Genomic DNA, 16,440 nt, shown 5'->3' on the forward strand with positions numbered 1-16,440 from the left:
TAGGGGTGACAAACTGTAATTATGCAATTGTTCTTTAGATCATCACACCAGAAGTTGTGGCAGTGTGTCACTCCACAGCAAGAGGCCTCTTAATCGAACATATTAATTTTCAGATCACAAACAGAACCTGAATTTGTTACTAATGACAGTTCAGTTCCAGTCTGTATGGTCCGAATAAGTCTTTTGTTATACCTCACATTTGTAAATATATTAAGTAGTTTTCATTTTAGCAATTTCCTTCTAGTTAATTATATTTTATAGAGCAATTTTTGATGCATAAAGGTCTGTTTTTGCTGCAGCACAGTTGTGCATGCATACTTGTTTATAAAGATGCTTTCACACTGTTTGTGATAGCCGCGCCGCTGTGTGCTGACCCCCATTGGATTTAATTGTTTTCCTAGCAGCAGAGAAGTAATATGTGCAGGACATCCAGCAGCGTGTGTTGCCTTTCCTTGCAAGACGTCCAACTGGCTTTTTTCAGCAGGATAATTCTCGCCCACACACACTTTCTTGTTCTACCTGACCACCAGATTTATCACCAACTGATCATTTATAGGATCATCTAGGACAACCTATGAGTGTGCTGCAACATCTTTGGGCAAATGTGTGGCAGGATGCTATACTGGATTAATCTCACCCTGTGTCCAGACTAGAGCCGTCCCAACAAGACTCTAGATCATTATTTAAATTTTACAGTTTTGCACAATAAACTTACTTATCCTTCCACACTAATATTGTAATAACTATAATGAATATTATTGTTATATTTACACATGTGACGTTTTATTTCATTCCAACAACATGCTGTAAAAAACACAAGTCAAATGTATTTCGGGTATAAAGACATCAATCCACCTTTATATAAACTTAAACTGTAAATTTATAATGTAGCCAAGCATTACACACAAGGAATTACCAGAATAAAATTAGAACTCAAACGTATAGCAAGCTCTTTGAAATAAGAACAGTTCAGCAGAGAACACAATAATATTAAAAAATATTAAGAGTACATAAAATAATTAAACAATCATACAAGCAAAAGAAACTCATTACAAATAATCAAAAATGAAAAGCAAAAATGCTTTTAGTAATAAATGTAGGATAGTAAAATAATAAACATGTAAATTACAAGTTAAACAATTAAATGAGACTGTTAAATACAACTGTTGCAGGCTGTGTCAAGGTTAAAAATTAAGATTTACGTTACGCTGCTCTGAGTGACTTCCTGTAGGACCTGTTTAAGGAGCTCATCAATGATGTCACTACTGAAGTCCACCTGCTCCAGGCTGAGAGCAGGCATGAAGGACACTAGCAGATGACCCAGGCTGACTCGCAAATTCCTCAGCTTCATCCTCTCTTGTCTGAGGGCACTGTCTTCTTTATCATCCATCTCTGTTTTCAGCATCTTCAGTTTGGACTTAAGCTGATCACACAGGGTCGAGAGCCTGGTTTTCTCTTCTTCAACCTTGTCTAGCTAATGATGGCACACATTGTTACAACATGAGACATTGTTTTAAAAACATGAGGTTTTATTTTGTCTTCATGGTGTATTTGTATGTAGAAATACTGATTAATGAGTGACTGGACCTTTTAGACAGGTTTCTTTATACAACAATCACTTGAGGTGCATTCACTGACTCTTTCAGGTGAACTCCACGTCACTAATTGTGTGACTATTAGCAGCTGAACGGCCTAACATATTTAATTAATCAGCATACATTCAACACGGTGGTTTATTCAACTAAATACCATATTTTTCACACTATAGGGCGCACTTAAAATACTTAAATTTTTCCCAAAATCGTCAGTACTGCTCAAAGGTGAGTATCATCAGACTGTAGCCTGCGTGTTTACTGTGTTAAAACAAGCTTTGTGGGATGAACCACTAGCTAATATCGCCCTGGTTTACCAGAGCACTCAGGGTTCCTCAGTCTACCGCTGTTGGGCGGCAGTTAGGCGTCATAAGCGGTTAGCTGCTAATGCTAATGCTCTAGCCTTAGTGGAAATCTGGAACTCTAAGCGTACGGTAAATAAACAGAAACACTTTACTCACTCAAATGAACAGTTTTCAGGAGAGATATCTGTGTAGATTAATATCCAGTGCTGGTTTGACTTTTTTAAGAATTGCAGTTTTGTTTACTTATCTTGGCTTAGCTTTTTTCAGGTTTTGCCCCCCAGCCCCCCAGTTCCTTACTATTGTCGGTTATTGATAGTGCGCCTTATAATTCGGCGCCCCTTATAATGTGAAAAATATGGAATGTGTTCATTTTGATAAAATCTATCTATACATTCATTTTTCATGTTGTAAACTTTTTTACCAGTGTTTTGTATTTCTGTAGTAGATTTATCAGACAGATCATTAACAGGGCTTACTGTAAAGAAAGATTTTGCCAATGCAAATATAGATAACAGGCTTTTTACCTCTTTGTCAGCCTTTGGGTGCAATGTCTTTGTGGTAAACTTGGTACCTTTATGAACAAACAATCTGTTTAAGGTTTAGTGGAAGTTATATAGAGCTTTTCATTCATACCCTGCTCAGAAGTTGACTCCTCCCATCTTCTAGGGCAGCACATTGCCCACGAATCACCTCCAGCTCCTCCTTGCACATATCCCTCTCCTCCACAGCCTCCCTCAACATATCCATCAGTCTGTCCTTCTCCTGCCTCCAAAGCTCCTCCTCAGTGTCACATGCATTTTCTGACTCTTGTTTAGAGTCAGACTGTGGTAGATCTGTGGAGGTTAACTCCTCTCTCTCTTGCCCCTCTTCATCCTCCTCAACAGGCTCCTGGTACGGCTCAAACCTTTCTGTGATTTGGTTTTCTTCATTGTTCATCTGTTTATCTGAATTCAAATTTCCCACTACCTCAGATTTTTTGTTCTTTTCCTTCACCTCAGGACTGAAATGTGGGTGAGTGGAAGTGCCAGCTGCTTCAGGAGAAAAAGGATCCCATGATACAATGCTTCCTGCTGTGGACTCCTCTTCAGTTAAAGTGCGTTTCCATTTTATCCTTTAACACATAAATTAGGAACAAGAAAATAATTCAAGTAGATGGTTCACAAGTACTCAAGACATATGATGTGCAAAACCTCAGCAATATGTATGAATCTTAGTTATGACAAGATAACCTTTTTCGTGGATTAGAGAGGGCACTGAGATTGACTAGAGGGAGCTGTGGTCTGTGATCCAGAGATGGACTGTGTTCTAAAGAAGAAGAAAGCAAAAATAATGTAAGCTTCATAAAATGGTTGATTCCATCCAAGTTAATAAAGTAAAAAAAAAATCTGAGCTGTATAAAAAGTATGATGACTCAAGACTAGGGGTGGGCGATATGGCCCTAAAATAATATCCCGATATTTCATGGTATTTTTGCGATAACGATACTCTTGACGATATAAGAAAACACTTAATTCTTTTTTTTTCAAGATTACACTACTGCACAATACTAATAAAGCACTCCATATATCTCCATATATCCAGTGCTGCAGTAAAATTAATGATACTGGACAGATATATAATTTCTAGTAGATATATAATATGAAATGAGAACAGTGTGAATTTTTCTTTTGCTAAAAACAGCAAAAAAGTCTCACCCTGATGTGATAATTAGGCATGAGTGATACAGTACGATATTTCAGGGTTTAATATCGTTCGCGATATTCAAAAATGTTGGCGATATTATCACGTACGATATGATATGGTACACCCCTACTCAAGACCTTTCATGATCTATGTAGTCAATTTATTTTGTGCTATGTGTGTGTTTAATGAGCAGTGCACATGGTGCACCTTTAGGAATGGATTCTGATGATTGACTGCTGTATAGGTTCATTTTATTTCAGTCAGTGGCACACCTGCATCAGTGTAGATTTATTCCTAAACTCTGCCGATATTTAAACAGCATGAAAATAGTCTGTTGATGGGGAAAAAAAAACAAAAATTTAATCTAATAGTCCACCCCAAAGTCCAACTTGGAATTTTGCACTAAAGACCATCTCACATTTCCCACTTGGAGTTCACCTCAAAATTCAGATCTAGAGTCTACACCAGAGTCTGCTATGGAAGTCCCTCTAAGAGTCTGCCTCAGAATTTTGATACGGGTTCCCCACGAGTCTCATCTCCTCAGAATTAGGGCTTGGAGTCTGACCAAAGAGTCTGACTCTGTGTCTACCTCAGAATTCTGGCTTGGTGTCTGCCACGGTGACTTGCGTGGAATTCAAATTCAGAGTCTGCCTCAGAATTCTCATTTAAAGCCCCCTTCAGAATTCCTACCCAAAGTGTGAATCAGGATTTCAACTTGAGCCTGGTCCAGGGTTCACCTGGAGAGTCAGCACCAACCTGTAAACTGCCCAAACTTTGAGCATTTACATAAGTTTAATATGTGCTAAATTACAATCCTGTGTGAATGGTGGTAAGTTGTGGTAAGTTAAATGGCTTTAAAACAGCTTATGAGTAAAACATTAGAAGCGTAAGAACTTCAGGTGCAGTAGCTGCTTCTATTGCTTCAATTTACACATTTGTGCTCTCCATCAAAAAAGGAAAACTACAATAGCCTTGCACTTGTCTGGTCTCAAGTAAATATTGAGCCCAAGCCAAAATAATGAGATTGAGAGACAAGATCAGGACTCATTTGTGGCCTTCAGACAGAGACCAACAGTACTAATACAAACACTAGATATAAATGCATAACATAAAATAGATAAACATGTTGCCATCATTCAGTCTGCCAGCTTTACATAGATGATTTACATATTTTTGCTGAATGTTCGGTTAGTTTTCTGTTTAACAGATTTCAACTAATACTCTATACATCTCATCATAGTGCAAATGCAGAATTGCTTAAAAGGCTCACATAAAAAATGCAGTTTGCACTATTATCTAACTGACCAGACTGATACATTTCCCCGGACACAGTGTTCTTGGGCTGCCTGGCTGGCAGAGGAGATACTGGGCTTGAAGTCTCTAGTCCCTGAGGAAAACAGGTTAAAATAGGATGAGTATTTATTTTCATTTAACACTGTCTCTATACTATATATTCATGTCCAGTGATTTTCAGATCATTCTTTTTTTTTTTTTTTGACGTCTAAATTAGTATCACTTACCTCTGGCACATTCTCCTCTTGTAGACTTTTGCTATTCCTTTTCCTGTGAAGAGTCAGAACATAGTAAATAGAAAAAATCAAAAATGGAACACTTTAATAAAAATCACTGCAAGTTTAAAAGCCTCTTACTGGCGTTTGAAGGGTTTAGGGTATGACTTTAGCTTCTCTTCTTCATCATTGAGCTCCTCTTCCACCATGCAACTCCTGGTTCAAAGATCACACCACTGAGACAATGTACTTACTCAGTCAAAACAGCTATTAAAAAGTCAGTCATGTCACCAATGTGTGTGACTGGACATGTGTAGTGTAATAATCCATGCCTGTCCACTGGATTGAAATATCACACACCAGATTCCTGCAAAATTTGGCATGCAAATATTTTTCTGGCTCTTATGCAAATGATTACATGTGTGGTCTGATTAGACACTAAGTTTTGCATGAGAGGGTTTAAACTGATCCCCTCTCTTCTCTATAAAAAGGCTCTCAGAGGCTTCTTTTGGGTAGTGTACCTCTTGGTGCATGCCTTAAAGTCTTTTTGCCCAGCTAACAGACGGTGAGGGGGGCATATCACAGGACTAACAGACCCGATAAAACCAGATATATCGCCAATCAAGCATTTATGGAACCAGCTGGGATAGTATCTTCTAAAGGTCAACAGGGACTGGAGCAAGTACTGCAATTATCTAACTGAACCATGGCCAAGGCATTTTCATCTCCAGTGTAGGCTACGATCTCCTTCAGCCAGGAGCATACATTTAAAGCAGCAGTTCAAAGTCTTTATGACAGCCAGGCAGAGATGCAATAGTTCAAAAGAATGCAATACTAGCCAGCAATAAAAGTCAAGTGCCTTCCTCTTTTCAGCTCCCAGATTAGTACAAATAAAATACAGTGAAATGTATTTGGTTCAATGTGCTTAATTGGGTCAACCACAGAGATGAAGGGTCTGATACACAGTTACTCAACCAAAGACAGCAACACACTCCTGTGCACTCCCTCTCCCCTCCCTGACATGATGCCAAAGAGTAAAAGTGTTTTACGGGTGTCACCTAAATTGTGTGTCATGGTTCATGTTGCAGAACCATTTCTCTGGAAGGCGGCTGCAGTCAAAGCCATCTGGAAGTCGTCTCCACTTCAGGCAGCTGTCACACTGGACCCAGACCTGATCCGGAACTTTCCTTTACACAGGAGAAAGAGACATACTAGGATAAGCCAAAACACAATCAGCAGACAAAAAAAACTGTTATCTTGACACAGATCTAATAACACCAATTCTTGGTTCTCAACAACAGTGCTTACCTTCATTCTGTACAGTTAGTTATTGTAATTTTGTATAGTTACTGTTATCTAATGCAGAATGTTACACCAAAAAAAAGGTCACACACGCTAATATTTAATTGGACCGTTTTTAGCTTTGATTGCAGCTCACATTCACTGTGGCATTGTTTCGATAAGCTTCTTCAATGTCACAAGATTTATTTCAATCCAGTGTTGCATTCATTTTTCACCAAGATCTTGCAGCATTGATGATGGTAGAGTCTGACCACTGCACAAAGTCTTCTCCAGCACATCCCAAAGATTCTCAATTGAGTTAAGGACTCTGTGGCGATCAGTCTATGTGTGAAAATGATGATCTCATGCTCCCTGAATCACTCTTTCACAATTCCAGCCCCATGAATCCTGGCATTGTCATCTTGAAATATGGCCGTGCCATCAGGGAAGAAAAAAACTACTGATGGAATAACCTGGTCTATGTTCAGTATATTCAGGTATTCAGCTGACCTCATTCTTTCAGCAGATAAATCTAGACCTGACCAACTGCAGCAATCCTAGATCATTTGATTAGTTAAATCCAGGTGAAAACTTATTTTTTACCAGGCTGTGTATATACATAACATGCAATGCAAAAAGAATTAGGCATGCCCTGATGATTACATTATTTACTTACTGTACAATAAATGGAAATTACATCATTCATTATGATAATAATCATTAAGTTTACTTAATCGGATAAAACGTAGTTTTTAAATAGTAGTTTTAATATTTTAAAAATATCATTATATAAATGGCACTTAATGGTCTTACAAAAAAATAAATTAATTTAATGCATTTTCTTTTACTACTACTATATTTAGCATGTTTTAATGAAGGATGCAGATTCCACCCAAATTGCATTACAGCAAAAGAGGCATGAATAAAGAAACATAAATTAAATACAGCCAGATAGTTGGGATGCAGCACTTACACTGTATCTTCTATTGGAATGGTGCATTTTGGGTCCTCTTTCTTGCGTTTGTATCGGATCTCATTACAGTACTCTTCCAGTTTCACGCTTAGGTTATGCATGGTTTTCCTACACACAAACAGACCTTTGTAATAAACATCAGACATTATCATTTGTAGCCCTGTATTTGAGAGCTCATTTCCTAGTTTGAGTCAAAGCTCTAGACTAAACAGGATTTTTACTGCAGACAGAATGTGTATTTAACTCAGCCCAGTTCTAGACTTAATCTTTGAGTGGGAAACCAGCACTAAATAGCTTAAGGTTTAACCTGTATTGATCTGTGTCATCAAAGTCCTGCTTGTTGTGCGTTGGTTGGAGAAAATTACATTCAATCACACCAATGACTCCAACACCATTTCTCTCTGCCTGTTCCAGTAAGAGGATACAATCAATTCAGTGCAATAGAACATCAGTAAACATAAGTAATAGTTGGATCAAAATAAAACAAAATATTATAAGAAAACTGCTTACCCTGCGCTGGCAGCTCACTTTTTCATAAGCTTTGATAAGTCTATTTTTATGGTACATCATGATGCCATAATGCTCCCTTCTTTTAGTGTTGAACCCAAACGTGATCCGAATGCGCTTGGTCTGTGAACCTTGTCAAGAATCTCTACCACGTAAGAGAGAAAGCAATCCAGACAAATTTAAATTATAGAAGTGTATATCTCCATATACATTTTTTGCTGAATAAATTATCAAATTGTCAATAGCATATCATAGGGTGATTACTTAAAGCCCCACTAGGTAGGATTTTCTTGATTTTTGATCTTTTTAAAGAAGTAAAGTACAGCTTGAAACTCACTGCAGCGCTCCATTGAGGTGTAATAGGAGGAATAGTGGTGCTCTCTTGTCTGTGCCGAGCTCCTCTGAGCTCAAACGAGACTCTGTATGTTTTCTGAGGCGGCCGCGACCAATGCTCACGAGAACTGCGACCTGCTTTCCGACCTTTAGTTCTAACAGTTCTACAATGACTACTGGTTCATTCTTTACAAACTAACAGACAGACACTCTGGCAGAAGCTGGAAAGAGACCGAATATGTCTGTGAAAGCCAGATCATGAGAAAGAGAAACTAATTGTCCTGAAACATTTATTACACTCTACAACTGTAGGGGGAGCCCACAAGCACAAAATCTCAATCCTACCTAGTGGAGCTTTAAGTCTCGAAAAAAAAAAGTATTTAAGTAATTAAGGAAGTTCTATATTCTAAAGGATACTAGGTATGGAGGTCTGTAGTGGTCATTGGCGATATGAGCCAGACTCTTGTAGATAAGCTGGGTTTTCACTTTCTGTCCTCTAATGTTAATCTGCATACGTGGTTTCAGGTACAGAATGCTACAGTATGCCTGCAGAGGAAATGACAAAAATCACAGCCATAATTACTCAATTACATTCATAAGCATTCCTTAAAAAGGTGCTGCATTTTGCAAAAAGTCTTTGCTTCCACCACAAGACCAGGTTTACACATTCTACAGCAAACTTCAAAAAATGCATCATATAAATTAGGGTGTGCTAAATAATTAGCTCATCCTCAGTTACTTGTTTGAGCTAAAATCACTGGACAATAATTTTATATCAATAATATATTACTATAGAAAATTACAGTTTTGACATTTGAACACATTTAAGATACTTCAATAAAAATTACTTACAAAATCTGTCACTAACTGCAAGAAAAGAATTAAAGTATTGCCTGCCTGACAACAGGTGAAACACTTATGTGCTTTCTCCTACTGCAGCATCCTTTTTCCCCATTATAAGATTCACTTCCCGGTCCCACGTTATATCTCTCTCGTCTCTTTCTGTGCAGTCTCGTTAATTCTCTTTCTTTCTTTCTTTCTTTCTTTGGACGAATGGCTAAATTCCTGTTTTCTTAGGAGGTGAACATGCAAGGGTCCAAAAAGGGTCCATGAACTCAAATCAACTTTAGGTTAAAGCATTACATTATCCTGTCTTTCGGTCACGTAATTCACACATGGGTAGATGATAACATTACTTTCTGTAATAATATACTTGTCTTCAGCATCCTGAGTCTAGGATTGTTTGTCGAAATTCCGAAATTCCCAATGGCCACAAAATCTGAGACTTTTCTTATTTATGCTTCTTCAACATGGTCATGGGAACTAAGCTTAAAACCTGACATCATATGATCATAGTTGTTCTTTCATATTGCACAAGAGCCATTAACAGCACATTCACTTACTCTTAGAGAATATCTACTTTCTGGCATCATTGCCAGACTGTCACTGGTGTTTTCGCTGGCATTCGCTCGAATCTGAATATCATATTTATCTGTTTCAAAGTCAAATTCTGTCTCGCCGCTTGTGGTCCTAAGAGAGAGAAAGTATAACACATGCCTTATTAACAAAATATATATTTTTCTGCAAATTGATTCATTTGTTCCTTAACTCATTCAGACACTAATTTTCTGTAATGTACGTTAGGTGTCAAATGCATCTCACGTGCGCAGGTTCCAGATAATGATGCGTGTGCCAGTGGGTCCGGCAGAAATGATGGCACGCAACTCAGAGAACAGCTCCTTCTCTGTGTTAAATAGGGAATACTTAAGGATAGCATCCAAACTGGCTCCGTCTTCTGGTCTGGGGAGTTCAAAAATCAAGGGCAATGTCCATTAAAAATGCACAAAGTATTTGCTATTTACTATACTTAAAAAATACCATCAATCAAAACTTTGGTGTCTTAAATTAGTGGAGTTACAAGGCTAATGCTTGTAAAATAAATATTTTTAGGACTAATTAATGTATACAAGTCAATGAGAACAGGACCAATTGTGCTTTAGGTACCTGTCAACATATGGCATCACTGAGAATCCTACTTAATTTCTAATAAAAGTAACTGAAGACTTTATTCCCCAATTAATACATTTTCTGCTTACGTTATCGGAAAGGATACAAGTTTTGCTCATCCCGTCTGAAGGTGAGAATAGGGATCATGATCTTTTGGGCTTTAATGGCCTGCAGGTAAGACTGAGACAGCAGACCTATACTCATACTTTTTTTGGTCTTCGTAAAAACAATAGCATCCATCCCCAGACGCATGGAGCCTGATTTAAAGCCATTGCCATAGATGCCCACTGGAATATGGTCTTTCACAGCTTCCTTGTTACTGTAACCAAAGCTGAAAGAACAAAAACAGCATTGTTTAATTCTTGCAAAGACATTTCAAACATAGGTTTATTTTTTATATTTCTCAGATACAGTGACATGCAAACATTTTGCCAACCCAGTTCCACTTATTATAGTGAGAATAATGAAGTGAGTAGAAGACCTAATCTCCAAAACGGATAAGGTCAAAGATGTAACATACCAAAATTGGGACAGCCCATTTTTAAGTTCACATTCTTGTGTCTTCAGTTTACTTGGGGCAAATTTTGAGATTTTTTTTTAAGCTTTTCAAACTTTCAGAACCTACTGCACGATAATAATGCTACAGACAAATTCAAATCCACAAAGGACAACATCAAGAGACACCAGCTTAAGGTTTTCCAATGATCCTCACAGTCCCCAGACCCAAACATCAGTGAATGTATCATTGCTGTGAGATTTAAAAAACTACATAATTATTTTTATTGGTTCATTTATCATAAAATCCTGATACAATATTAAGAGCAACATTTCTCAGTATGTCAAAGGGTGGATAAATTGCAGGACAGTGACAATATGTGAATAGACCACAACAGAGCAGGGCATGAAAAAGGCCCAAGAACCTCACAGACCTAAAAAATGTGGAAAAATACCCCAACAAAAACTGAAAGATATGTTTTTATTGGAATAAAAGTAAAATATAAAATTGAAATTTTATAAAAGAAGTTTGTGCCATTGGTTTGTGTTAGACTTATATGGAAAAGCCTTTAGTTCATATGAGTTCAGTCACCCTTTTGTTAACCTATAAAGGAATGTAAGCCTAGTGCTTCAAGGTTGTACCACGCATTAACTAGGTCCTGACAGGCTGCCACACACAATCGAGGCACAAAGAATTTGAGAGGATGAAGGCCCCCGACAGGTTGACATTTTTAATGTCTTTTTGAAAAATTAACTAGCTAATTGTTAATAGGTTAAATATATGATTGAACTCTATGTATAATTAAATATGTGATTGAATTCTATGCATGATCATATACTGTGATTGAACTTTTGGTCTGTGTCTTGAACTCTGTGCTAATGTAAGGAAGACTGGCTTTTACCGAAAGGGAAGTTAGGAAAAAAACCTGACTGCGGAGGAGCAGACTTTAGCTATTGAGACATGAAAATCTGTAAATCCATGCTTAAATTGCAAAATCAGCTTTTGGGAAAGAGAACTGTCTATAGGTCGGTGCGGGGCCGGCAAGGCTATGGACAGAATGAACTTCTTCTTTTTGTACCTGTAACTTCTCCTTTTTGACGTATAAAGAACTGTCTGAAGATTTCTGTAATCAGATCGACCACTTATAGGTGACTCAACCTCCATATATGCATATACGCTCAAATAAACGGCAAGCTGATCTGATTCCTGCGACTCCTCTTTGAATTAGATTCGATTTAAACATTCTTTGTTTGACTGAATTAATTTTACCCCATTTTAGAAACATAGTATGTTATTAAACAAAAGTAAAAAAAAAAAATAGTAAAAACTTTATAGCAATAGTTAAATGGTAAATCCTAAAATGCCACGTATCTGGCTGTGTAACAAATTTGCTGAGCGGATGTTACTTATGTAGAAAATCTATTTTTTTTTTTTTTTCGTTTCAAACCATTTTCCCTATTTTATAATGATACAAGATTGAACTCAACAATTATTTTGCACCATGTCCTTATCTTTATCCTTAGGCATTTTGGAAATCAAATCATATTTTAATCATTTTTTCTCACTATTTAGATCACTATTTACACTGAATAATTTTTTGACCACTGTATTGTGTTCTGTTCTGATGTCAATTTTCACTGTTGTTTACTCTTAAAAAGACACATTGTTACGTGGGTACTTGTTTTTTTTAGGGCAAAAAACTTGTAATTGGTGTGTCATTTTCATTTTATGTACTTATGTATGTTGATCTGGAAGTCTTCTCTCCAACATAAATGTGCTAATTTCTGATCTCTTTTTTATTCAAATTGGCTGCACATTACATGCAATAAAGCATGTATTCAAACACCAAGGGAAGAAATTAATCAACTTAAGATGACTGCTCACACTGCATATATTGTCTGCTCAGTTAATTCTAGACTAAAGTAAAAATGTACTGTAGGGCAACTTTATTTTTAACAGTGGTATGGTAGGCATTGTACAGCACATTCCCAGCAGTCTACCACTGCTGACATGACTGTATTGTGATCATAAATTGACAAATGAGTGCATGTCACACTTGGCACTACCTAAGCATCTTATGTAGTCTGGCTCTGTTCATGCCTGCCCCATTATCCATGAATGAGAGGCAGTCCAGCCCTTTGATGCGCGTCCAGTCTATCCAGAACTGCTTGGCACAGACATCTGGGTCGTAAGCATTGTCTGCAATGGATGTGTAAATCATCAAAGACACAGGAATTTAGAGGAAACACATGTTGGAAAAGGAAACGCGTCTTCTGGAGCAGCTGAGGTTATTTAATATGAAAGCAAAATAAGATTTATAATATTCATTCCGCATCTTTATTTAGTCGACACTTCATACCTATGACAGTAATAATAGCCTAATATATAAGAGCTGATGAAAGAGGGATTATCAACTCACCTATTAGCTCAGCAATGGCGCTGAAGGGCCAGGTATGGCTGGTGGAATTAGTGTGCAGGAATTTAGGATTGAGCTGTAATTGGAGAGTTTACAGACAAATGACAACTGTTATCAACCCTGTTATCAGTGCTTTATATGTTCAGAGGGAATTATATTGTATACAAAGAATCAATTCAAGTAGTCAGCAATAACATATAGTGCAAATAAAATCATTTTGGTTTGGAAAAATGTATTATACAAAATGTGCACTGTGAGAGAAATTAAAACTATTACAACAATGTATTCCATTGAACACTGTTTTGTAAGGTTAATATATGTAGCCGTGCTTAAACCAAATGTATGTACTTCTCTGACATATTGCTTATGTTTGTTTCACTTCCCCTTGTCTAAGAATAGAACACCCTAAAGTGTAGAATATTACTTCAACCTTTTGGTCACGTTTTGTAAGCAGAAATAGTGAGATGATTACATCGTGTATGGATTGTTCTAGCATGGAAATTTATTTTTTATTACAATGACTGGTTGGCTCGACTTGTGTAATTTTCATGGTAACTCAGGATGCAATTTCCTCTATATGCATATATCTTTAGTAAGTTGTAAATCTTCTACAGTGTCCGTTCTATAGTCCATTCTTTCAGTTGGATTCATTATTTTTATTTAGTCATTTTTCTTTCAAGGTTAACCATCCACTCTTTCAATTCATCAGTTTTTCTTTCTGGGTTAACAGTTAATTATTTTAGTTTAACACATTTTCCTTTGATTTAAAAATAGCTTCGTTAAATCGTTTTCTCAGTTTAACTACATAGAATGCTTTATTTAAACTAAAGGTACAGTTAATTCAATTCAATGATCAATTTATTAAACTGAGGAAATGTGTACTATTCTACCATTATAACTAGTTCCTTTAGCTCTGGGTTCCTTAGCATTCAATGTAGCTTTAATGGAGCTGACAAAGAAAGTATAAAGCTTAATAAATAGACAGGCTTTGTGGTTAATAATAATAATAATAATAATAATATTTTATATAAGTAAATTAAAAACAATGAAGAATATTGATTTAAAAAATAAGTAATTAACAATTAAGATAAGACATCATAAAAATAATATAACATGAAATAATAAAAAAATAAAAAGTCACATACAAATGCAGTGTAAAACTGCAAGCAGTGCAAATAACAATAATATGGTAAGATTGCAAAAATAAAATAAATAAAACATATTATTATTATTATTAAAACAAAAAGCTAAATAATTCTTCAGCTGTTTTCCGAAACTGTTTACTGATGCTGCCTGTCTACTCTTGGCTGATAATCAAAATGCTGCTTCCCCACTTCTTTTTTTTAACTTTAGCTTTAAGACCTGCAGTACTTTAAGACCCAGGAACGACTGGAAACATATAACCTAGAGATCTGTGATGTATATAATGGTGGCAATCCATTTAATGCCTTAAAAATGTATACAGCTCTGGGAAAAAATAATAGACCACATAAAAAAGGTGGTTCTTTAATTTTACCAAATTGAAAACCTCTGGAATATAATCAAGAGGAAGATGGATGATCACAAGCCATCAAACCAAGCTGAACTGCTTGATTTTTTGCACCAGGAGGGGCTTATCCAAAAGCAGTGTGTAAGACTGGTGGAGGAGAACATGCCACGATGCATGAAGACTGTGACCAAAAACCAGGGGTATTCCACTAAATATTGATTTATGAACTTTTAAATCTTTATGAATAGGAACTTGTTTTTTTTTTTTTTTTTGCATTATTTGAGGTCTGAAAGCTCTGCATCTTTTTTGTTATTTCAGGCATTTCTAATTTTCTGCAAATAATGCTCTAAATTACAAAATGTTGTCCGTTGTTTAAAAAATAAAACAACTATGTTCATTTTACTTAAACATATAACTGTTACCTATAAATAGCAAACTCCAAAAAAACTGATTCAGAAACTGAAGTGGTCTCTTCATTTTTTCCAAAGCAGTATCTTTAAGTTAATAAAATTTATAAACCTAACTAACCTACTGTAGTGCGGGATACAGGTGCTCCTAACAATGTTGACCAATATTTGGTAATAACTGAAATGGCAAAGTAAGAAATGTCCACTTTACATCAGATTAATTAGCTTTAATTAGCTTTAGGTAACCTAACTAGCTTTTTTCCATCGTTAAACTGTGTAAAACTACAGTAACGTTAGCTAACTAATACGCTAACGCTTGTTTTTGAATTTCTGAGGTAAATGTACACAAAAATGCATAAAATGGATTAAAACTGAGGAAAATATGATTTAAAAATTATGTTTAAAAATGGCAGGATACTTACTGTGCTCAGGGGTATCCCATTCCGTTTATAAGTCTCCATTATTTAGTTTTTTTGTGTAAAATAACGCGTATTTTCGCGGAGCTGCTGTAACGGTCACTGTCCGAACACTCTCAGAGCGCGCGCTCCTCTGCGTGCACGCGCACTCGCTGACTGAGTTCTCTTCATATAAAGCTGCTGTTATCAGTACAGTAGACAGAGGATTCACACACACACACACACACACACACATTTGTGGGCGGTCAGTTAAAAAATGCCAATAAGAATACTGAGGGCGCCTTTACCTTCTATGAAATGTAAATACAGGCAGTGGGGATCTAAGATTGTTCTGAAATTGTAAAATCTATGAAGTTAATTTTGTGCCAAATGTTTTACAAGAGAAAACATATAAATAAATTTAAATATACTATTATTTGCAGTTATTTGAAAATTATTTGCATTTGTATTTTGCAGGTCTTTTCTTTAGTTTGTGTTTTTCTGGATTTTCTGTGTATTTTTGTGGAATTTAGACAGGGGCACTTTAGGGAGGCAAACAGATTTCAACCGGGGCCAATGCCCCTGTGCCCCCCTAAAACCACCAATAAATACACCTAAAGTTTGCGGACAGCGCTTTCTAAATAATGCTTAATTCATCTACTTTAAGTTGCTGACACAGATGTGCAAATAAATGCACACATACACAGCAGATAATTGTGGGTTTTTCAAATGTTAAAATAAAAGTTTTAATAAATAAACCAAAGCTGCCTAACCAATGTGTATACCGATGTGCCAACCAAACCCCCAGTGTGCAATATAAACTGTTTGATTTTTTTTATACCATGTATGTTACTTAGTGATTGTTCTCCCATATTTTGATGATCACCTCGGTTTGATATCATTTGTATCTGCTTTGATATGTTAATCTTATGTTAATCAATTCTGGTATGGCAGATTTGGAACTCTATATATTTGGCATGAAATAAAACACCTTATATATAATCAGCACGATATTAAAAATAGATAAAAATGTATTGATCTTTCTTGA

At 36.3% G+C, this 16,440-nt stretch overlaps 1 protein-coding gene across 1 annotated transcript; it reads right to left on the bottom strand.

Moving 5' to 3' along the window:
• Positions 1–829: 829 nt before the first annotated feature.
• Positions 830–15,569, bottom strand: morc3b (MORC family CW-type zinc finger 3b). Its single transcript, XM_007251348.4, has 17 exons — positions 15,420–15,569; positions 13,105–13,177; positions 12,752–12,884; positions 10,296–10,520; positions 9,845–9,982; positions 9,586–9,712; positions 8,600–8,728; positions 7,853–7,972; positions 7,650–7,747; positions 7,343–7,450; positions 6,147–6,275; positions 5,230–5,304; positions 5,101–5,143; positions 4,886–4,967; positions 3,127–3,202; positions 2,531–3,008; positions 830–1,474 (listed from the first exon to the last, which is right to left on the bottom strand). The coding sequence occupies exons 1-17, from the start codon at positions 15,456–15,458 to the stop codon at positions 1,199–1,201; spliced, it is 2,349 nt and encodes a 782-aa protein (XP_007251410.3). The 5' UTR covers positions 15,459–15,569; the 3' UTR covers positions 830–1,198.
• Positions 15,570–16,440: the final 871 nt, after the last annotated feature.

This window comes from Astyanax mexicanus, chromosome 21, assembly GCF_023375975.1.
Source record: "Astyanax mexicanus isolate ESR-SI-001 chromosome 21, AstMex3_surface, whole genome shotgun sequence".
NCBI classification, from domain to species: domain Eukaryota; kingdom Metazoa; phylum Chordata; class Actinopteri; order Characiformes; family Acestrorhamphidae; genus Astyanax; species Astyanax mexicanus.